We start from the raw sequence: 22,041 nt of genomic DNA, 5'->3' as shown, positions 1-22,041 counted from the left end.
GGAGAAAGGTTGTTTTCTGCTGCTCCAGAGAAGCGGACACAGAGCAATGGATCCAAACTACAAAAAAGAAGATTCCACCTAAACATTAGGAAGAACTTCCTGACAGTAAGAGCTGTTCGACAGTGGAATTTGCTGCCAAGGAGTGTGGTGGAGTCTCCTTCTTTGGAGGTCTTTAAGCAGAGGCTTGACAACCATATGTCAGGAGTGCTCTGATGGTGTTTCCTGCTTGGCAGGGGGTTGGACTCGATGGCCCTTGTGGTCTCTTCCAACTCTATGATTCTATGAAACCAGAAGCATGGGTTGCAATGTTTGGCATGAACTGGTGCCCTCCAGCCCACCCTACGTCCCAAGCTAGGCAGATGCAGGTAGTGCCGTTCTGGATCTGATGCTCACAACCTTTCCTCACCTCCTGCCAGGCTGTCTGCTGCAGGGACCACCTTCACTGCTGCCCACAGGGCACCACGTGCGACCTGGAGCACTCGCGATGCACTATGACCCCGCAGAAGTCATGGCCCATCTTGCACTTCGCTGTGGACCTCCGCCAAACAGGTGAGGCAGGACTCGGTGTGTGGGGGGTGGTATTCTGCAAAGCAGCAAGGGAGGCGAAAATTGACGCCTGTGCACATTATGTTGAATGGGGATAGCTAGCATCGTGGTGTCAGAAGTGGTTGGGAGGTGTAGGTCAGCTGCTTCAGAAAGGCACCAGGTTGGCTGCCCATTATGTAGACTTTTGGAGAGGGGCTGCTGCTTATTGGAGGAGCATCTGCCTTGCAAGCAGAAGGTCCCAGGTTCAATTTCTGGCATCTCCTGCAAGAAGGGCCTTTACACTCGCCAGAAGCTAGGCCCTGCCCTCGCTGGTCCTGGGAGGAGCCTTGAAAAAAGTCCCATACACTGAGACTTTGCACCTCTTCATTGGGGGAGATAGGAAGCCCAGAGCACTTGTTCTTTAGATGCCCCTTTTATGAAGAGGCACGTAGTTAAGACCATTGATCCCCTACTGGTGAGGCTCGCTGACCTCTCGGAAAAGCAAAAATCCGACCTATTCCTGTTAGGCAAAGATCAGAAGACGACCCGGATGGTCGCCAGATTCTGCGTACAGATCTGTAGGCACAGACCATCTCCCAACGCAAACTAGTTTGTTAAGAAAATCCCCAAACTCGGTTCTATGGGTGACTCTGGGTCAGCTCGCTGCGGTGGTTTATTGTTGTACATTGTTTTTAAATTTATTGTTGTGCATTGTTTTAATTGTTTGTTTTCCTTCTGTGACTGTACCCCCAAGTGTGTTTTATAAGCTGGTCTCCGACCGTAATAAATTATCTATCTATCTGGTATCTCCAGGTTATGGCTGGGAGAGTTCTATGCCTGAAACAGTGGCGAGACACTCCCAGTCGGTGTAGACAGCTAGATGGGCCAATGCTCTAGTGTGGTATAATGCAGCTTCCTCTGCTCCTAAGGGAGTGAGACCAAAACTTGATCCTCCTCACCCCTCATGCTGCATTCCCCATACCAGCTAAGCAACACACTGGGCTTTGGGAAGGAGGTGCAAAGCTCTGGCAGAGTCCTAGAGCCCTCCCACCTCCTTCCTAAAGTTAGGAAAGCACTACTAGGCTTTGGAAAGGAGGCAGGACGCTACTAGGACTCTGCCAGAACACCACACCTTCTTCCCGAAGCCCAGCACCTCACTTACCCGGCCTTGGCAAGACAGTGGGGGGGGGTTCAGGGGGGAGTTAATTGTTGCCAAGGGCTGCCAAAAACAGCCTTGAGGTAGGGCTTTCTTGGTTCCCATTCCGATGAGCCTCCCTCTCCTTCCTGTAGTCGGTGTTGTCCAGTGCGACGATGAGCACACCTGCCCAGATGGGAACACCTGCTGCCTGCGAAGCCCAGGTGAATGGGGGTGCTGCCCATTGGAGGAGGTAAGAGGAGCGATGGATGAGGGGACAGGGGTGCAGGTGGTCCAAGACTCAGTCTCTGGCGCCTACGGGGTCCCTTCTGAAATCCCACCAGTCCGTCCTGAACTTGGTGGACCAAGACAACTTCCTTTCTTCCTTCTGTGGGGCGGGGGGGGGGGGCAGACAGGACAAATCCTATAGTTTAAGGTTACCAGTCCCCCCCCCCCAAATGAATACGGGGACACTTTTCAACTTCCTGCTAAATAGATGGATTTTGTCAGGGGACTGATTTGTAAATCCGGGGGCTGTCCCCAAGAAACGGGGACGTCTGGTAACCTTGCTATAGTTTTGCCTGTGGAGGGTACCAGGCCTTGTCTCCGGTACCTGCTGTTAAAACTGTGGTTTCCAAAGGGGGCATTACTGCCCCCTGGTGTTAGGGGGCACTAAGAGGCAAGGGGGTGGCAGGGGGCGCTGGAGGTGTAAATGACTATCAGACTTGGATGAACCTGATACCCAATGACACCAGCTTCTCCATTTTTGTTGAACTAATCGAACAAAGTAGTTTTCATTGGATTTTGAACAAATGTGTAACAGGTGGTTACAGCTTTCAATTTTACTGTGTTGCTTACTATGTTCCTTAGTGAGTAACCGCTGTTCTGAATATTTTTATATGGCAGGGTTAACTGGGAATAATCATCATTATCATTATTTATTATGATAATTAATTTATACCCCACCCATCTGGCTGGGTTCCCCCAGCCACTCTGGGCAGCTTACAGCACATAAAAAATTGTGAAACGTTAGACATTAAAAATTTCCCTATACAGGGCTGTCTTCAGATGTCTTTTAAAAGTCTGGTAGTTTATCTCCTTGACATCTGACGGGAGGACCTGTTCCACAGGACAGTTGCCGCTACCAAGAAGGCCCTCTGCCTGGTTCCTGAAGGCCCTCGGAGCTAGATCTTAGTGTGTGGATTGAAAAATGGGGGTGCAGACACTCCTTCAGGTATATTAGGCCAAAGCCGTTTAGGGCTTTAAAGGTCAGCACCAACATTTTGAATTGTGCTCAGAAACATACTGGGAGCCACTGAAGATCCTTTAGGACTAGTTACAGTGGTACGTTGGGTTAAGAACCTAATTCGTTCTGGAGGTCTGTTCTTAACCTGAAGCAGCACTTTAGCTAATGGGGCCTTACGCTCCCGCCGCGCCACTGGAGCATGATTTCTGTTCTCATCCTGAATCAAAGTTCTTAACCCGAGGTACTATTTCTGGGTTAGCGGAGACTGTAACCTGAAGCGTATGTTACCCAAGATACCACTGTATATGGTCCCAGCGACTGTTCCCAGTCACCAGCTTGGCAGCTGCATTCTTAATCTCCGTGAGACCCAGGGGATGGTGGCCTGAAAATGTTCAGGAACCTCTATGTCGAAAAGGATCTCTGCTAGCTGGGCTGGTGGGGAGGGTCTTTCTTCCATGGCTAGGTGGCAGCCTCCTTCTACCCTCTCTGTGTTGACTGCTCCACAAATGAACCTGAGAAATTTCTGTGTCCTTTTCCAGGCTGTCTGCTGCTCAGACCACGTCCACTGCTGCCCAAAGGGCTACACGTGCAACGTGGCTGCAGGGACCTGCGACGAAGGCGGCAGAAGCATCCCGTGGCTGGCGAAAGCAGAGCCACGCTCCCTGCCTGTGAGCTCTGCGGGCACGGCAGTGCCGTGCGATGCCCATACGGAATGCCCAGAAGGGCACACCTGCTGCCGTCTGTCATCGGGCGCGTGGGGCTGTTGCCCCTTGCCAGAGGTAAGAGGAGGGTGGGGCAGGTTCCATCTGCCTGGGCTGGCTAAATCAACACTCACTGCCAAATGCCACAGTGGCCTGTGCGCTCCAAGTGTCTTGGCTGTGGAACGGAATGGGGGGGAAGTGGGTTCAAGCCTGGCAGCGCTGGGAGTGTGCTCACGGCCAGAGTTTTGCTGTCTGTAAAATGGGAACAAGCGGAGCCCATTTGTGGGGTGAGCAGCAGATTGCATAATGCCATTACCCAGCAAGGAGGTGCATCTTGATAACTAGAAACCAGTGGCTTTTGCTCAGTGAAATTATGTCTCCCCTTCGCCAATCACATGCACACGAAAGCTCATACCAATTAACAAACTTAGTTGGTCTCTAAGGTGCTACTGGAAGGATTTTTTTTTTATTTGACTACGGCAGACCAACACAGCTACCTACCTGTAACCTGCCCTATGGTTTGTGTTGCGGTCAGTGATATTTCTAGGCCCCTTTCTTTCCTTTCCTTGGGCTCCTTTCCCTTGCTGCTTTCCCAAGCCTTCTCAGTCTCAAAGCCCGAAGCGCCTGGAGAAAGAGGGATATGTGGGGAAGTAAAATATGGGCTGGCAAGTTTTCAGCCCAGCTCTCTCCCCTGCGTTTCCCATTTAAATTGGTTCTCCCACTTTTTACAGGATGGCAGCAGCTCCCTAATCTGATGCAATCCCATCTAATTTGGTTCTGGCTTTGCATTGGGCAACTGGGGGTGCCCAGTGATTTGCTAGATTAGTAATAATTTCATTACTTTATCCCGATGGATCGGGAAGGGACTTTTCTGCCTTTACATGCCATCTAGCACTTCCCCTGCACAACTGCTCTGTCCCTGGGGCTTCCAACACATTTGGAAGGAAAATGTGAGGTTTCATTAGCAAGGAAGGAAAAACTCATCTGGTCAGGGCCCACCCCACCCCCCCCCCCCAGCATATAATGCCGTTCCCCCACCCCATGCATTCTTTTGAAAAACCTACAAAATCAGCCTGTAATTTGAAGCTGACTAGGAACAGGAGTGGGACGCAGGTGGCACTGTGGGTAAAACCTCAGTGCCTAGGACTTCGAATCCCCACGGCGGGGGGAGCTCCTGTCGTTCGGTCCCAGCTCCTGCCCACCTAGCAGTTCAAAAGCACTATTAAGTGCAAGTAGATAAATAGGTACCGCTTTATAGCGGGAAGGTAAACGGCGTTTCCGTGTGCTGCGCTGGTGCTGGCTCGCTGGCCACGTGACCTGGAAGTGTCTTCGGACGGCGCCGGCTCACGGCCTCTAGAGCGAGATGAGCACGCAACTCTAGAGTCGGACACGGGCAGGGGTACTTTTATCTTTACCTTTAGGAACAGGAGTAGGCTATCAGTGGAGGAAGATTGGAAGAAATTTAAAGATTATTTACAGAAACATTGTAAAATTAATGAATGTTAGAAGGATGTTGGAATGAAGTTATGTGGTTTTAGCAGAAATGTTATAAAGGATTAAGTAAAAATAGACTGTTAATTGGTGAAAGGCGGGGAAAGTAAAGTTAGATTATATCAAGATAAATTACAGGACAAAAACTGGGAAAGAAGGAAAGGATTTGCTGAAATAGCTAACCGAACTAGAATACAAAAAAGGGAGGTGTGAGGAGGTCAAGGAAACAAGCAAATGAAAGATAGGTTAAGGGAAGGTTTGATGTTTTTTTTTAATTGTTTCTATTTTTCTGTTCTTTTTTTCCTTCTTTTTTTCTTTTTTTTCCTTATTGTGATGTGCTTTGTTTTTGTTTAATATGGTGTTTTTACTTTTTCTTTTTGTAACTTTTAAAACTTTAATAAATATTATTTTCAAAAAAAAAAAAAAAGGAACAGGAGTAGACTATTCCGTTGATTCCCATAGCATTGTTGACTTGGGTCTCCAAACAAAATCCCATTGAAGACTTGGTGAGACCAGAGACCCTGGCACCAATCAGAGTCAGGGATTGTAAATCCTGTCTCTGATTCCTTCCAGGCTCACGAGTTCCTTCCCCCCCTGCTTCTCTCCCCCGCCCCCAGGCCATCTGCTGCAAGGACGGCTCCCACTGCTGCCCTGCCAACTACCAGTGCAACTTGTCGGAAGGCACTTGCACCAAGAACGGAGGCAGCATCCCCTGGCTGAAGAAGAAGCCGGCCGTCGTTGGCCTCGCCTCTTTGAGCAGGAATGTGAAATGCAACGAGGAGTTCAGCTGCGCAGATGGGCAGACGTGCTGCATGGCCGGAGCGCTGGCCTGGGCATGCTGCCCTTTCCCACAGGTATGTCGAGCGGGCAGGTTTATCCCCAAAATGTGTGTGTCATGGCGGTAGCGGTTTCCTTACAGGTAAAGAGTGGTTGATTTGGGGAGCTGCCTGTAGGCCCCTGATGTGGGGCGAGTCCTCATCCTTCTTTCCTTTCCTCTGCAGGCCGTCTGCTGCTCTGACCAAAAGCATTGCTGCCCTGGGGGCTACACCTGTGATGTGGAACACGGCTCCTGTGTCCAAAGCGGACAGCCTTCCCGGCAGGTCTCGATGGCTCTCATTCAGCCGAGGGAGGTGAATGACATCAGGTGTGACGACAAGGCGAGCTGCCCAGACGGGCACACCTGCTGCCGGATGCCCTCGGGCGAGTGGGGCTGCTGCCCTTTCCCAGAGGTAAGCTGGGGGGGGGGCGGAAGAGTCCCCAACAAGTTGCTATCAAGTGTGAAACTAAAGTGATGGTGCTGTTCTGTGCAGTTCAAGAAAAACCTAACTTGAACTCTGTTTTTAAACAAAGGGGAATTCTTCCCCTGCTGTAATATGCCTTTGTGGCAGGCAATGGTTCTCAAAAGAGGAACCTCTTTGGTGGCTCAGCTTCTCCCCATTGGCCAATCCCCGTGTTTTCTTAAGATGCTTCCAGCTGGGAAAACGGTTCCTGGGGTTCAGCCCTTGTAGTCATCATCTCCTAAAGAGCTGGTGCAGCATAAGGGACTGAGCTCTGACCCCAGGAAGTCCCAGATTCAAATCCTGATCCTCTTTCTCAGCCTCTTGTGAATTCACAACGATGCCCGAGGCCAGTGGTTCTCAGAATTTTTGTGCCATTTTGGTCTCTGATCTTTGATGTTAAATCTTGCTGGCTCCTATTCTTGTATCTCTCTCCTGTCTCCCCTGCAGGCTGTCTGTTGCCCAGACCGTGTCCACTGCTGCCCCAAAGACTACACTTGCGATCCAGGTCAGAAAACCTGCCAGTCGCCGCAGCACTCTCTACCTTGGGCTCCCAAGCATCCTGCCGGTGTGACTCAGAACCGTGGCATCCGATGCAACGACACAACCAGCTGCGAGGAAGGGCAGACCTGCTGCAGGGATGTCTCGGGCGAGTGGAGCTGCTGCCAGCTGCCCAACGTGAGTGCAGCCGGGGCTTTGCACAAACTTAATGCGGGTGGCGCTGTGGGTTAAACCACAGAGCCTAGGACTTGCCGATCAGAAGGTCGGTGGTTTGAATCCCAGCGGCGGGCTGAGCTCCCGTTGCTTGGTCCTGCCAACCTAGCAGTTCGAAAGCACCTCAAAGTGCAAGTAGATAAGTAGGTACCGCTCCGGCGGGAAGGTAAACGGTGTTTCCGTGCACTGCTCTGGTTCGCCAGAAGCGGCTTAGTCATGCTGGCCACATGAACCGGAAGCTGTCTGTGGACAAACGTCGGCTCCCTCGGACAATAAAGCGAGGTGAGCGCCGCAACCCCAGAGTCGGTCACGACTGGGCCTAATGGTCAGGGGTCCCTTTACCTTTACCTTCTGCCCAGGTGCCAGCACAGAACGCTGAAGCGAAAGCATGCCAGGGCACTCGGAGACTGACTGACATGCGGGAGGCAGCCTTGCACTGTGTGATGCTGGAATAGACTCTGATCTATTAGGAAATGGGGCTTGGGCAGAGGCAGCGAGCAGGGCAAAGCACAGAAAAAGATAGAGCAGGTGGCGGGAGGCAGAGTCTGGAGGCTGCTGGTCAGAGAAGAAGCAGCTTGGTTTCTGCAGGGTGTTGGGTGGTATTCAGGCACCCTTTGTGAACTCTGAGGCATGCGTTAACTAACCTAAATGCTGTTCTGGGGAAAGATAGTTCTGGCAGTAAATAAATAAGTGTTTCACTAGCCAAGGGAGATGGCCCCAGCCCCCTTGACTCCTGCTCGCCACCCCAGTAACCTGAGAACACGCCCAAGGTTTTCCAAGCCAGTAAGAGCCAGTGTGGTGTAGTGGTTAAGAGCGGTGAACTCGTAATCTGGTGAACCGGGTTCGCGTCCCTGCTCCTCCGCATGCAGCTGCTGGGTGACCTTGGGCCAGTCACACTTCTTTGAAGTCTCTCAGCCCCACTCACCTCACAGAGTGTTTGTTGTGGGGGGAGGAAGGGAAAGGAGAATGTTAGCCGCTTGGAGACTCCTTCGGATAGTGATAAAGCGGGATATCAGATCCAAACTCTTCTTCTTCTTCTTCAACGCTGTCTCCACAGCTTTAAGGTCTAAAAACATGGGTTCGTGTAAAACGAAAGCGGTGCAAGTAATTCTTAAAAAGAGGCGCAAATTTCAGCTTGTCAGCCATTCCCTTTTTTTCCACCCCCTTGTTTTTGTTTTTGGCACAGCATTTGGCCATGTCTTCTCCACTGGGGAGACGTTGGTTAATAACAGAGACTTGTATCTTTTTTAGCAGTTAAAAGCAAACCCCCTTTCACGTAGGGGCAACGCTTTGGCTTGGTCAAGTGTTGCGGCATCAGGACAGACCCTGAGAACCAAAGCTTTCCTCTCTCTGCTTCTGCAGGCTGTTTGCTGTGAGGATCACAAACACTGCTGCCCCTCGGGCTACACCTGCAATGTGGCAGCTCGGACGTGCGAGAAGCAGTTCTGGCCCAGGCTCCTACCTGCAGGCGGTCTGCTGAGTTCCTCGCGCGCCCCCACGTCCGTCCGGGATGTGTCGTGTGGTGATCAGCACTACTGTCACGACCACCAGACCTGCTGCAAGTCCAGCTCAGGCGGATGGGCCTGTTGCCCTTACGACAAGGTCAGTGGCTGTGCTGGGTGGTGGTGGGGGGTTGGTTGCAGGTTCGAACTGGTTAGCGGAGAGGACTTGTGTGTTTGGCGGGGTGCCGACTGCATAAGATTTTGAGCAGAGGTCATGGGAGGGTGGCTATCTTAGTTTGAAAGATCCTGAGAAGCAGGATCGATGGCCTAAAGGGAATGAAACACAGAGGTAGAAAGCAGGAGGGGATTGTGGCCATTGCTGGACTATAACTCTCAAGTGTCCTTGACTGATGGCCAGGCAGGTTGGGAATCCCTTATCCCTGGGATTTCTTGTATCTCAGTATCAGCCATGTGAGTTTTCTGGGAAATTCTGAACAAAAGAAAATTTCCTGTGCAAATTTATTTTTATTTTGCTTGTGTTTACTAAACAAAGCTACAAAAAACCCAAACTGGCCACCTTTGAAACAGCCAATATCACATTTCCAATTGGCATCCAATCACTGTTACCAGTGAAGTTAGATAAATCACTGGAAAAATTTCCACTCTGCAGCACTGGTAATGACGTTCATGATTTCTTATGGATGATGCGATTTGAGTCTTGCCTTGCTTCTTGTTGTTGTTGTTGTTGTTGTTGTGTGGCATTTCTCCCTCCCATCCTCATGAAGCTCCTCCTGTTCCGAGGGGAAGGGGGTATTACTTTGTCAACTATAATAATCTCAACAAAAGTAGAAATATTAAATAAAATAAAAAAGGGAAGAGAATAGGTCGAAGGGGATCAATTCCAGAAGTCCGTTCGACTTCCAAAATGTTAGGAAATCAAAGCACGGCTTCTGATTGGCTGCTGGAAGTGCCTTGCAGCCAATTGGAAGCCCCGTTGGTTGTTAAGCTTCCAAAAATAGTTTGCAAACCAGTACAGTCACTTCCAGGTTTGCAACATTCAGGAGACAAAACGAGAATTAAGCTGTTCGAAAACCAAGGTACGACTGTACATTAAAAAACCCTTTTAAGAAGTACCGTATTTTTCACTCTCTAGGATGCACTTTTTCCCCTCCAAAAATGTTCAGCGATGGCTTCAGCGATAGCCGTCTGAAGCCTTCGGAGCGCAGCGTGAGTTCCCACTGCGTTCAGGAGGCTTCCGGTTCCTTTTGCTGAAGCCAGGAGAGTCTGGTCTTTGAGGCTGGCGGTGGGGGGGAAAGCAGTGCTTCCCCCCACCACAAGCTCGGGGGGGGGGCAGCGTGTCACCTTTGCACTGTTCCCCGACCTGGTCTTTGTGGCTTTTGTGGCCGTGTCAGCCCCTTCTCCCTCCTGGTCAAAAAGCCCACAGGAGCCATGCGTGGCTCCTGTGGGCTTTTGCGCGAGGTGGGGGAATTCCCCCACCTCCCGTAAAAGCAGGGAGAAGGTCTGGGAGAAGCACACAGGCTGCGTGCAGCCTGTCCGCTGCTCCCAGAGCTGGGGGGAGGGGAGAATAATATTTTCCCCCTTGATTTCCCCCTCTGAAAACTAGGTGCGCCCTATGGAGCGAAAAATACGGTAGTTCAAAACAGCAATAAAATATATACTTTAGTTTTTTGTAGTCTTAAGTATATGTTAATCCATGTGTTGCTATGGTTTTGACACATACATTCCAAATATCATTAAATTCTCAATACGTAATCTTTGTCTGAGGCTATCTGTACATGGGCTGCAAGAGTTATTACAGTGGTACCTCGCAAGACGAAAGGGTTTTTCGTTTCTTGAGTTGCTTTGCAAGACGATTTTCCCTATGGGCTTGCTTCGCATGACGAAAACGTCTTGTGGGTTTGCTTCCTTTTTCTTAATACCCAGGGAATCCGCGTTCCGCAAGACGAAAAAATCGCAAGACGAAGCAACTCGTGGAATGAATTAATTTCGTCTTGCGAGGCATCACTGTACTTGTCTCTACTGCTATCCTGTCACGGGGGGGTCCAAGTGGAGGCTGGCCCATAAGGGTAAATGGGACTGCCCCACCAACCTCTGTCTTGAGTCCTTTATCCCTCCTCCTTTCTTACTTGCAGCTAATCCAGGGGTGGCTCTGTACCTGCTTCCTCCCTGGACTATTCCTCTTGTTGGTGCTGGGTTGTCGCTCCTCTTTCCACCAATCTTGATGGGTTTTTCAAACTCACCAACCTCCTCGAGGGTCCAAGTAAGGCCTCTTGAGACAGAGCAGAAACATGAATAAACATCCTAGTACCGTCTTTTTTCAGTGTCTTGCAATCTTTTAAACAGGAAGTTGTCTAGCTTTTGTAAGTCTTGAGTACTCCTTTCCAACAGGAAGTATCACCCCATCATTTTTGCCTCTCTCTCTGTCTCCCCCTGCAGGGCTCCTGCTGCTCTGACAAACGCCACTGCTGTCCGCCTGGCTTCCGTTGTTCCTGGAGGGGCACTGAATGCATTAAACAGAAGCCACTCCGCTGGGACACGGGGGCCTTCACCCATCGCTCTACCCAAGCACATGCGCTGCTCTGAAGTGCCTTTTCGTGTCTGGCCTCTCCCAATACTTGGGCGCTGGAGCGAGCTCTGCTTTTTTTCAGGGAGGGACATTATTTGTAAGCGTGTGCAGGAGAGATGGCGACTTCTGCCAGTTTGCCGTTCTGATCAGGAAGGGGATTCCTGCTGCCTTACGCTTGCCCCCGACGTGGATGAAACCCTCTTCTTTAGAGGCATTGCCAGAGAGAATAAATCCTCTCTCTCCCCCATCCTCGAATGCCCACCAGGGACCCCTGGCTTCACTGCCATGCCCCAGCCTGGAAGGGTTCTTCTCCTGGGCCAAGATTTATGCAAGCTTGGGGGTCTTGCTCTGTCCCTGCAGTCCTCTTTACCAAAATTGTTTTTGATTACTTTTGTGCTGTTTCTTAAAAAAAGAAAGAATAAATCTTGGCACTGGATTGGGCAGTTGTTTGCTGCTGTGCTTACCAACCATGGGTGTCTACTGTCTCATTTTGGGTTTCTTTGCAGCCCTTGTGTGTGTTGCCCCTTCTCTCCTTCTGTATCCTGTATAGAAATGAAATAAATAATAATAAACACAGCCAGGATTTGACCCTGAGATCTAGCTTCGTTGCAAAGTGCTGTCGATAACGGGAGGCCTGCGTCGTCAGCTGAAACAATGGCTTTAAAAGCCGGGAATCGGCCCCAGTGGAAGTCTCTTCTGCTAAATAACGGCAGCGACTATTCAAGTTAGGACTAGTTGCTAGGCCAGGTTCTCAAAAGTGGTTAAAAACCACTGCACTGCGTTCTGTATAGCTGGGATGAGTGGCCTTTTACTGGCCGACTGTTGGAAGAGTTTTGTGATGCACAAAATCCCACACATTATTCCTTCACTGCAGGGGCCTGGACTAGAAGACTCTCAGGGTCCCTTCTAACTCTATGATTGTAAAAGCATCCCTTCCTCTTTGCAGCGATTGTATATTTTACTCTAGGAGACTTAGTTTGGTCAGAATCTAGTCTACCCTGTCAGAGTTAACACTAAAGACATTACTTCTGGTAAGTTGAGCCACGGTGGCCACTAGAGGGCCATAACTTTTTGTCTCTGGCTTTTTAGACTTGTTTACCCATGTACTGGAAGGGACGTGGGTGGCGCTGTGGGTTAAACCACAGAGCCTAGGACTTGCCGATCAGAAGGTCAGCGGTTCGAGTGACGGGGTGAGCTCCTGTTGCTTGGTCCCTGCTCCTGCCAACCTAGCAGTTCAAAAGCATGTCAAAGTGCAAGTAGATAAATAGGTACCACTCCAGCGGGAAGGTAAACGGCGTTTCCGTGCGCTACTCTGGTTTGCCAGAAGCGCCTTAGTCATGCTGACCACATGACCCAGAAGCTGTACGCCAGCTCCCTCGGCCAATAAAGCAAGATGAGTGCGGCAACCCCAGAGTCGGCCACAACTGGACCTAATAGTACATGGGTAAAGGTAAAGGGACCCCTGACTATCTGAAACCAAAGAGGTGCATTGGCTGCATATATTGGCATTATTTTCAGCTCTCCCACCCTCAGTATTTGTTAATTTTAAGTCAGTGCACTGAGCAAGTAGAGTTCTGTGGAAGATGTGTGTTCATCAACCCCGTTTCCCACCATCTGCCTATAAGAAACCTCCTTTCTCCAGTGATTACTGAAAAACCCTAAAACGAATCCTTGCAATGTTCCAGTTTGAGCTTACAAATGTTGATTTTCAGCTGACAGAAACTCTGACCAACTTTGATATTGTTCAATCTTGGAAATGTAAAAATCCACCAACATTTGCAGAACAACCAAAGAAAAACTTGGGAAACGGTCTTGCAAACAAAGTCAACGTATAACAGAAAAACACTATTTATCGAAGGATGGCCCATGGTTCTACATTTCTGGAATGACAAAGAGCAGACACCTCACAACATATATTTTCTCTACTTTCCCTTCTCTTTTCCTAATCCTTTTGTATCCATATTTTGTCCTCGTTTTATTACTGTGCGTTAATATTAAAATTCAATTAATTTTAAAGTTGGGGAGGTTTCCGTAGCTACGACGCCAGGGATTGAACCTGGAGCCTTCCATATTGCAAAGAGGGCTGTCTTAATCCTCTGCTCTAGCCATCTCTAAACCCGTGAGGTGCGAGTTACCTACTGCATTCAGGAGGAGGTTGGGAGTGGTGCTGAAGGAATCTTGATTCGTGAAAAGTGGAGCTACGAAAGCGAAGAGGGATGCTTCAGCAAGCACAACTCAAGAAGAGTGCCAAAGCAGGTGGGTTGTCAAGGTAACAGTGACCACCTTTATGACATCTTTTGCGGCTGCTTTAAAAGTCACCAACCAGAGGTGTCCAGGGTGGGAACGAGGAGAGAGTAAATCTGATTATGGGAGAACGAGTTTGTACATGCAGGAGTGGAGGTTTCGTGTTTTGGTTTGCTGTGTTACTTGTATTTTTTTTACCTATATTTTTTTTCTATTTAATATTTATCTTGTAGCTTTACACCTTCGTATTTCATGTTTTATTAGATAGCTGGGGTAGGATTGGGAGTTGAGGCAGCTTAAGTCGGATATTTAGGTAGGTGAAAGAAGAGTTCTACTTATTTTTTTTTAAGAGCGGCTCTTGCGAGAAGACAAGCTTCGTAATCTTGAAAAAGGTAAGGAGGATTTCTTCTATCCTGGGGTTAAGAGCCCAGGATTCCCCCCCCCCCGGCCCTTGGCAGCTGCCAGGCCAGTCGCTCTGCTGAGTCCAGTACCTACTGACCAAGAGACCTGTAGGACTCTCTCTCTATAGCAGGCGCCCCCAAACTCGGCCCTCCAGCTGTTTTGGGACTACAATTCCCACCACCCCTGACCATTGGGTCCTGTTAGCTAGGGATGATGGGAGTTGCAGTCCCAAAACAGCTGGAGGGCTGAGCTTGGGGATGCCTGCTCTATAGCCTTTATTTTGGTATCTCTACACAAGACACATGGAGTGAGAGATGAACCACACCCTCCGAACACTACACAAGTCAAGTCACTGCCCCAACTCTCCACCCAAAGCAAAAATGGGCTGGAAGCATGCAATAATCCCACAAGTACCCCGTTAATTGGATTAACGACGCCAGGATGTCTGTGTTAGTAGTTCCTGATTGTTCCGACTGGCCATTATAAACTGGACATGATAATCACAACGCTGTACTTTTCTGACCTTGCTTTCACCATCCTGCCCAACCAGGTATCCACCCACCCATCCATATGTACAGACAGACAGATACCTACCTACCTACCTACCTATCTATCTATAACTTATGATAACATTCCATGCAACCGAAGAAGTAAATTTATGGATGCCATAATTAAATTGGTTAGTCTTTAAGGCACTACAAGGCCTCTTTCCACTACACCCACCCAATCCAAAAAGGCCCACTAACAAAATAAACACCCCTTCGAAGTACCACTAAGTTTTTTGTTTCAATTTTTTAATAAATTGTGTAACTTACCATTCTTCTGCAAGGTAATTCACTCCCATTGAGGATAAGCCCTCTACAGTTTTCAGATCCTTTAATTCTGAAAGAAGCACGAGTCAAAAGAGAAAGGAAAAGTTAAAAAGGATGAAGAATGCTAATAAGCTTGGCCTATCATCCCTGTCCCATCAGCTGTGCTGGCTGGAGCCAATGGGAACTGGGAGTAGAATGGTATCTGAATGGGCAGACTTCTCCCACCCCTGGGCACAGCTTGCCTCCCAGACATTATGACCTGTTAGGTGAGATGGGGTCCAGGTAGCGATGTAGAAGATGGCCATGAAGGCCAGACCTAGGCCTCTTGAGGATGCGTGCGAAGACCCCAAAAAGCATTAGCCTGCAAGACTAGCACCACACCCAGTACTGACTGCCTCTCTCCACCAGCTTAGGCAGGATCAGTGCACTAGCAGAATTCTAAACACCTCATTTTTAAGTGCATCCAAACATGTTGAATCATCCTAGAACTGTAGAGTTAGAAGGGACCCCAAGGACTATCTAGTCCAATCACTGCAATGCAGGTAAAGGGACCCCTGACCACTAGGTCCAGTCGCGGACTCTGGGGTTGCAACGCTCATCTCACTTTATTGGCCGAGGGAGCCGGCGTACAGCTTCCAGGTCATGTGGCCAGCATGACCAAGCCGCTTCTGGTGAACCAGAGCAGCGCACGGAAACGCCGTTTACATTCCCGCCGCAGTGGTACCTATTTATCTACTTGCACTTCCTGCTTTCAAACTGCTGGGTTGGCAGGAGCAGGGACCGAGCAACGGGAGCTCACCGTCGTGAGGATTCAAACTGCCAACCTTCTGATCAGCAAGCCCTAGGCTCTGTGGTTTAACCCATAGCGCCACCCGCGTCCCCTGAAATGCAGGAATCTCAGCCAAAGCATCCATGACAGATGGACATCCAACCTCTGCTTTAAAATCTCCAAGGAAGGAGAGTCCATAACCTCTAGAGGGAGACCGATCCTTTTTCGAACAGAAAGTGTTTTCCCTGATGTTTAGTCAGAATCTCCTTTCCTGTAACGTGAAGCTGTTGGTTCAAGTCCTCCCCCTCCAGGGCTGGACAAAACAAGCTTGTTCCTTCTTCCACGGGACAGCCCCTGATATTTCTGAAGATGGCGACCATATGGCAATTACTTGCATTTCCATAGGGTGCATTTCTCCCCTATCTTCTCACTAAAGGTCCTTTATTCTGCTCCTTCTCACTAAAGGTCCTTTATTCTGCTCAGCCTGCAAGGAGAAATACTCAAATTCTCCAGCAGCTTCTTGCTTTGGTGTGCCCTCCTGTGGTGAGCTAAAGGTACTACCATGGAAAAAAATCAGACACAAAACTGACAAGTAAAATACCGTATTTTTTGCTCTATAAGACTCACTTTTTCCCTCCTAAAAAGTAAGGGGAAATGTGTGTGCGTCTTATGGAGCGAATGCAGGCTGCGCAGCTATCCCAGAAGCCAGAACAGCAAGAGGGATCACTGCTTTCGCTGCGCAGCGATCCCTCTTGCTATTCTGGCTTCTGGGATTCATAATATTTTTTTTCTTGTTTTCCTCCTCCAAAAACTAGGTGCGTCTTGTGGTCTGGTGCGTCTTATAGAGCGAAAAATACGTAAATTCTGTAGTCACATCTGTATTCCATCACAAGGCATCTAAAGAGGCAGTAATCAGGTGTCCCCGATGGGACTTCTCACCTCTTCGTAGGGCCTTTCTAAAACTCTTTCTAAAAAAAAGAGGTAAACCTACCTGGAGATTTAGAGTAGTAAATTAAAATAGAATGACAGAAAGAAAACCATGGGTTGGTACCAAAGCAAGTTGATTTGTTATGTGGCCTTAGTGCACCGATAGGTTCAACACTATTTATTTTTAATTTCAAGCTGTAGTGAGTTGCCGTCTGGATGCAAATGGGAAACCTGCTTAAAACTGGTTCAGCCGGGAATTGTGGGTAGGAAGGTGGAAATATCTAAATTAATGGTTCTTATTAGCCTGAATAACACAGAGTTAGAAACAAAAGAGGAATGTAAATGGGTAAAATTGATGGTAATTGCAGCCAGACAGGTTATAGCAAGTAATTGGAAAAATGCAGAAGAGCTAGGGGTGAACCAATGGAAGGAAAAATTGAAAAATATTATAATCTTAGAATATCTTAACTGTGAAGATACATAACATGAAAGGGTTTAAGGTCAGTGAGAAGGAGGAGGCTTGGTTTGAGAATAAATTATTTGGGCAGGTTTGAACAATTTGGGGCAATTAAAATGTTAAAAGTTAAATAAACCTTGTGGAGGGAGGCGTGTTAAGATATACAGAATTGTACATATGGTTGTTCTGAATATGTTGTTATTGATTATGTAAACCCAATGTATCAGCCGCCTGGGGGTTTTCACTGTTTGTTTTCACTGTTTTTTTACCAACAACCAAAACACAACCAAACTGGTTCAGTGCCCCCCCAAATCTAATAAAAATTATAGTGTGCGTTGTCCCTTTTCCCAATAGAGCATCTCAGACTAAGGACCAGAAACAGGAAGCCAGCCTGAGCAGTGGCCCATCAGAAAAAAGGTAACCGAAGATAAAATCACAGTGCGGTTAGAAGAGGGTTTTTCACTCCTCCTGGTAACCCTCCCCACCTATATAATATATACATTCTTATATTCCCTGCAGGCCAGGGTGCACACATACATCTTTCTAGATATGCAGTTGGCTAGCAGCTCCCTGGCAGCCACAGAATTCTTGGTTGCCTAGGAGGCCCAGGCAAGTCCTCAAATGCAAGGTTTTCCAGCTTACCTCTCGGTCGTGGCCATCTGTGTGTGCTTTTAGCCTGGGCTTTCCCGTTTTGTCTCTCCTGAAAAGCAAGCGCAGGTCACTTTGTTACATTCCTCCATCGCTATCTTTTGAGGGAGGTGGGAGAGGAATCTGAACACTGGAAAAACAGCAGCAAAACTGACCAGCTGCAGTGTTTTGAAATACCGTATTTTTCGCTCTACAGGGCGCAACCGACCATAGGACGCACCTTGTTTTAGAGGGGGAGAAGAGAAAAAAATAATCTCCCCTCTCTGCTCAGCGCCCCTTCAGTGAAGTGGCAGGAGAAACGGAGCCCCTTCCATTTCTCCTCCTGCTTAGCTGAAGGGGCGCTGTGCAGCTCTCCCTCTCTGCTGAAGCCAGGAGAGTCCTGCTCTCCCGGCTTCAGCAAAAAGAACCCGAAGCCTCCGGAGAGCAGCGGGAGCGCTCCCACTGCGTTTCGGAGGCTTCGCGTTGCTATCGCTGAAGCGAAGGAGCCTGCATTCGCTCCATAGGACGCACACACATTTCCCCTTATTTTTGGAGGGGGTAAAGTGCATCCTATAGAGCGTAAAATACGGTACGTTGGGTGAATGACAGGTGCCCCACCACACCTGACTGGTCCTTGCTGTACTGGAAAGTTTCAGGATTCCACCCCTTCCTGCCATCCCGATCTGCTCCTCAACATAAGAAAGCACAGATGTCTTAAAGGCAGCAAGAACCCTTTGGAATCTCTCCTGCTACATTTAAGGGCCTTCTCAGTGATGGCTCCGACCTGGTGGAATGCTCTGTCCCATGAGACTAGGGCCCTTCAGGATTTAAGCTCCTTCCCTTGGGCCTGTAAGACAGAGCTATTCCGCCTGGCCTTTAATTTGAATTCAGCCTGATCTTCTCTTCCTTCCCCCCTCCCCTTTTATGAAGATCACTCGCTCTGAGACCCCACAGCTAATTCTCCCCTGGCCTCCTCCACTGGCCCAAGTAGGACTAATTCAGCCAGCTAGCCCTGGGGATTATCTAATTGATTTTTGATTTTTATTGTTATTCATGTTTTTATACTGTATTTTATGCTGCTTTTATAATTAAGTGTTTTAAAGTGTTTTGAATTTGTTGCTAGCCGCCCTGAGCCCGGTTTTTGAATCAGGAAGGGAGGGGTATAAAAATTTATTATTTATTATTATTATTGTTAGTAAAATGTTTCATCCCATCTTTACCCCACACTGTCAATGTGTCCTTATGATCTTCCAAAGGGTCCATCGTTCTTCCTTATTAACACTATGATCTTCCTCTCTTTTCTCTATCCCCTTCAGCCCTTCATCTTTGGCCCAGGGATTGAGCTCACTTTGCAAAACGGTTATGAAGATAAGGGGTGATGAGGGACACAGAGACCGGCCTTTCTGAAGCTGCCGTTAAGAGAAAGAAAATTTCCCACTTACAATACGATGCTTGCAGCTTAGAAAACGAGACACAGATAGTCAGACAACTGAAGATGTCAGGGAAAAGATCTGGATTACATGCTACAGAGATCTGTACAACCCTGTTATCGTGCTATGTTTTAATTTCAGAATCTGCCACTTGCTATTTATAAAAGCGCCCTGGAAACAGCTGAAAACGATGAACCTTTAAAACCACAAAAACGATAACAAGCAGTGAACCAATCTAATTCCCTTGTCCCATCTTTTTGTCAGGAACAGACCTACTTCACACAAACTTTAATTCCTTCTGACGGCCACAAGAATACAGTGGTACCTCGGGTTACATACGCTTCAGGTTACATATGCTTCAGGTTACAGAGTCCGCTAACCCAGAAATAGTACCTTGGGTTAAGAACTTTGCTTCAGGATGAGAACAGAAATCGTGCAGCAGCAGCGGGAGGCCCCATTAACTAAAGTGGTGCTTCAGGTTAAGAACAGTTTCAGGTTAAGAACGGACCTCCGGAACGAATTAAGTATGTAACCAGAGGTACCACTGTACATTGATTTTCAGTATTCTTTAGACACGTTAACAAACACACAATGAATTTATTTGTGGATGACATCTTACTGATTCTTTCCAACCTGGCAGAAGCAACCCTGAATTGAAGACTATACTAGCAGAGTTTAAAAACATTGCAAATCTAGGAACTGATGACATTAAATCTGAGTCAAGGTGCCTCAATATCCCCCATGTTCTGACAAGGGCACCTTCAGAATATGTTTTACATTGAAAATAAATAGCTTTGAATATTCAGGTTTACAATTTCCCTGAAGGAATTCTGGGTGTTGAGTCACGTTTCTGGAATTTAAATATTTGCTGGCTAGATGCAAGGACCATTGTAAGGATGGCGGTTCTCCCGAATTTCTCTTGCCCGTTCCCAGTATTACCAATAAGGAACCACTAACTTATTCTCCTAAAATGGCAGAAAATGTTGGAAGTCTTCTGCAGCGAGGATAAGGGATCGGGAAGTGGCAAAGGTTCCTTATGCAGGAGATGGAAGGATTTAACTTCCTGAGCCTCAGAAAGTGAGTGTTCCCAGTCAGCTGACGGAACAAAAAGGTTTCTGCTTACAGATTGAGAAGGGGATGGGAACAAACCCAGGGTTTTGGTCTCAAGAGTCTGAATGGAAGGCAATGCAATCTTCCATACCTTCATTGCAATTTGCAAAATGCCTTTGAAATTACGGTGGTGCCCCGCAAGACGAACGCCTCGCAAAACGAAAAACTCGCAAGACGAAAGAGTTTTTCGTTTTTGAGTCGTTCCGCAAGACGAATTTCCCTATGGGCTTGCTTCTAAAGGCCGGCAGGGGGCAAAAGTCTTTGCTCCCCTCCGCCTGCCTTCCTGGGATAGCGGAGAAGCGCAGTGCATTTCTCCGATATCCCGACGGCTTTTGAAGGCAGGCGGGGGGGGGAGCAAAGACTTTCGCCCCCCGCCAGCCTTCAGAAGAGGTCCTGGACCTCTTCTGAAGGCCGGTGGTGGGCGAAAGTCTTTGCTCCCCCCCGCCTGCCTTTGAAAGCCGTCGGGATAGCGGAGAAACGGCAGAGAAGTCTCCGCTGTTCCGGGGGCTTTTAAAATGCTGGGGGACGGCAGTGAAGGGTTCGCTGCCGCCCGCCAGCATTTTAAAATCGCCCCGGGACAGCGGAGGCTTCGCTGCCGCCCGCCAGCATTTTAAAATCGCCCTGGGACAGCGGAGACTTTTCCGCTGTCCCGGGGCGATTTTAAAATGCTGGCGGTCGGTAGCAAAGCCCTCCTGTCCCCGGAGCTTGCGGGGCGGGAGGTGGGGAGAAGGGCTTTTCTTCCCACCGCCAGCCTTCAGAACAGCCTTTTGAAGGCTGGCGGTGGGAAAAAAAGGCCTTGTTCCCCCCCCCCCCAGCCTTCAGAAGAGGTTGGGGGACAGACTGTCCCCGGACCTGGTCTGAAGGCGGTTTCCATAGGAACACATTAATTGATTTTTAATGCATTCCTATGGGAAACCGTGCTTCGCAAGACGTGTTTTCGAACCGTCTTGCGAGGCACCACTGTAATACAGAGGGCAATCCTAGCCCTGTTCATTATAAAAACCCGGTGCTGACGTTTCTGTACCAGTCTTGTGCTGCTGAAAAACCTTTTAAGGGGCTTTTGGTTATGCTGAGCAGTTTGGTATTGGTTTGTTTTTTTAAAAGCCAAGCTACCCAAATCCCTTTCTGTTCTGCATTTCTCCCTTACTACTATGTGCTTCTGATGCTGGGAGCTGTTGCAAACCCAAGAGTACCACAAACTGCTCTCCAACCACGCTGGTCTGCATTACTTACCGTCTCCCAACGCCTGCAAGTTTTGGCTTCCGACCAGCAAATTTCCCCCCTTCCGTCTCGAATGCCTTTCTGTTAGCATCACATTGACCTTCCGTTTTTCCGTCATAAAAGCACAATGCATCTGTATATTTCCAGGGTTTAAATGTGAGCACAGGGCTCCCTAAGCTTTGGAACATGGTTTGCGGAATGCCCACTCAGCCCTGGAAGGAACGAAAGTGATTGATAAAATGAGTGTTTTTAGAGCACATGCAGAAAGCCTCAGGATAAAGAGTGCAAGTCTGCATCACATGACGTAAAAGTAAAATGAGCTGGGGTAGTGTAATGGCTGGAAGAGAAAGTTGCAGATCAGTGAGTTCCGGGTTCGAATCTTGCCTCTGCCAGGAACTCACTAGGGTGGCCTTAGGCAAAGCTACTTTCTCTCATGCTTCATTCTGCCCCTTCCATCTGCAAAATAGGGGAGAATAACTTACCTCTCAAGGCTGTTGCAAGCATTACAACATCCAGATATTGCACATGAAACACACGGAACACTTGAAATGTTTACAGGTGTTATGTCGTATAAAAATTATATTTAACACAAGTCTTTAAACTTCCTTGGGACAAGGAAGGAGGCTTCTATTTTTAAAAATCAAAATTTGACTCCCTTTTTTCCGCTGTAGGGCATCAGTGACTGATAATAGTATATATAGCCAATGGTTTGTTTTTTAAAAATACAATAAAATGCTGAGGACTAGTAACTTTTCTGATTTGCAAGCTGACAGGATGCCCTAGCAGCCACTGCTGCACTGGCCATGCCTGAGGACGCGGCTCTCTCATCGTCCTCAGAGCAGACTCTCCAGTTCCGCAACCACAAGAGTGCATCTTGTACCTCTAGCCAGCCAATAGCAAGCGGCCTACTATGTCGCAGACGTT

General features: G+C 48.4%; 1 protein-coding gene and 2 long non-coding RNA genes across 7 annotated transcripts in view; 2 read left to right on the top strand and 1 right to left on the bottom strand.

Moving 5' to 3' along the window:
• GRN (granulin precursor) overlaps positions 1-11,409 on the top strand; it is a 36,297-nt gene extending 24,888 nt beyond the window's left edge. For all 3 annotated transcript variants that reach the window (XM_081883955.1, XM_081883956.1, XM_081883954.1), the window contains exons 8-15: positions 417-549; positions 1,816-1,913; positions 3,446-3,685; positions 5,716-5,952; positions 6,100-6,327; positions 6,826-7,053; positions 8,452-8,691; positions 10,989-11,409. In XM_081883955.1, coding sequence (XP_081740081.1) covers positions 417-549; positions 1,816-1,913; positions 3,446-3,685; positions 5,716-5,952; positions 6,100-6,327; positions 6,826-7,053; positions 8,452-8,691; positions 10,989-11,135 — 1,551 coding nt within the window. In that variant the 3' untranslated portion in view covers positions 11,136-11,409. The remainder of the gene's footprint in view (positions 1-416; positions 550-1,815; positions 1,914-3,445; positions 3,686-5,715; positions 5,953-6,099; positions 6,328-6,825; positions 7,054-8,451; positions 8,692-10,988) is intronic.
• On the bottom strand, positions 9,037-22,041 carry LOC309354375. Of its 3 annotated transcripts, XR_014162216.1 has the most exons (7): positions 22,027-22,041; positions 21,130-21,329; positions 17,372-17,429; positions 14,580-14,646; positions 11,583-11,660; positions 10,708-10,821; positions 9,037-9,322 (listed from the first exon to the last, which is right to left on the bottom strand). It is a non-coding gene; the product is annotated as an uncharacterized lncRNA (long non-coding RNA). The 3 variants fall into 3 exon arrangements; XR_014162217.1 differs by lacking the exon at positions 22,027-22,041 and having other exon boundaries at positions 21,130-21,800; XR_014162218.1 differs by lacking the exons at positions 17,372-17,429; positions 21,130-21,329; positions 22,027-22,041 and having other exon boundaries at positions 14,580-14,786.
• On the top strand, positions 13,407-19,587 carry LOC309354381. Its single transcript, XR_014162227.1, has 3 exons — positions 13,407-13,754; positions 17,084-17,146; positions 18,673-19,587. It is a non-coding gene; the product is annotated as an uncharacterized lncRNA (long non-coding RNA).

Source organism: Podarcis melisellensis (assembly GCF_964234715.1).
Source record: "Podarcis melisellensis genome assembly, chromosome: 13".
Lineage (NCBI taxonomy): Eukaryota > Metazoa > Chordata > Lepidosauria > Squamata > Lacertidae > Podarcis > Podarcis melisellensis.
The sequence above is the reverse complement of the archived record's forward strand: the minus strand, read 5'-3'. Positions and strand labels throughout refer to the sequence as shown.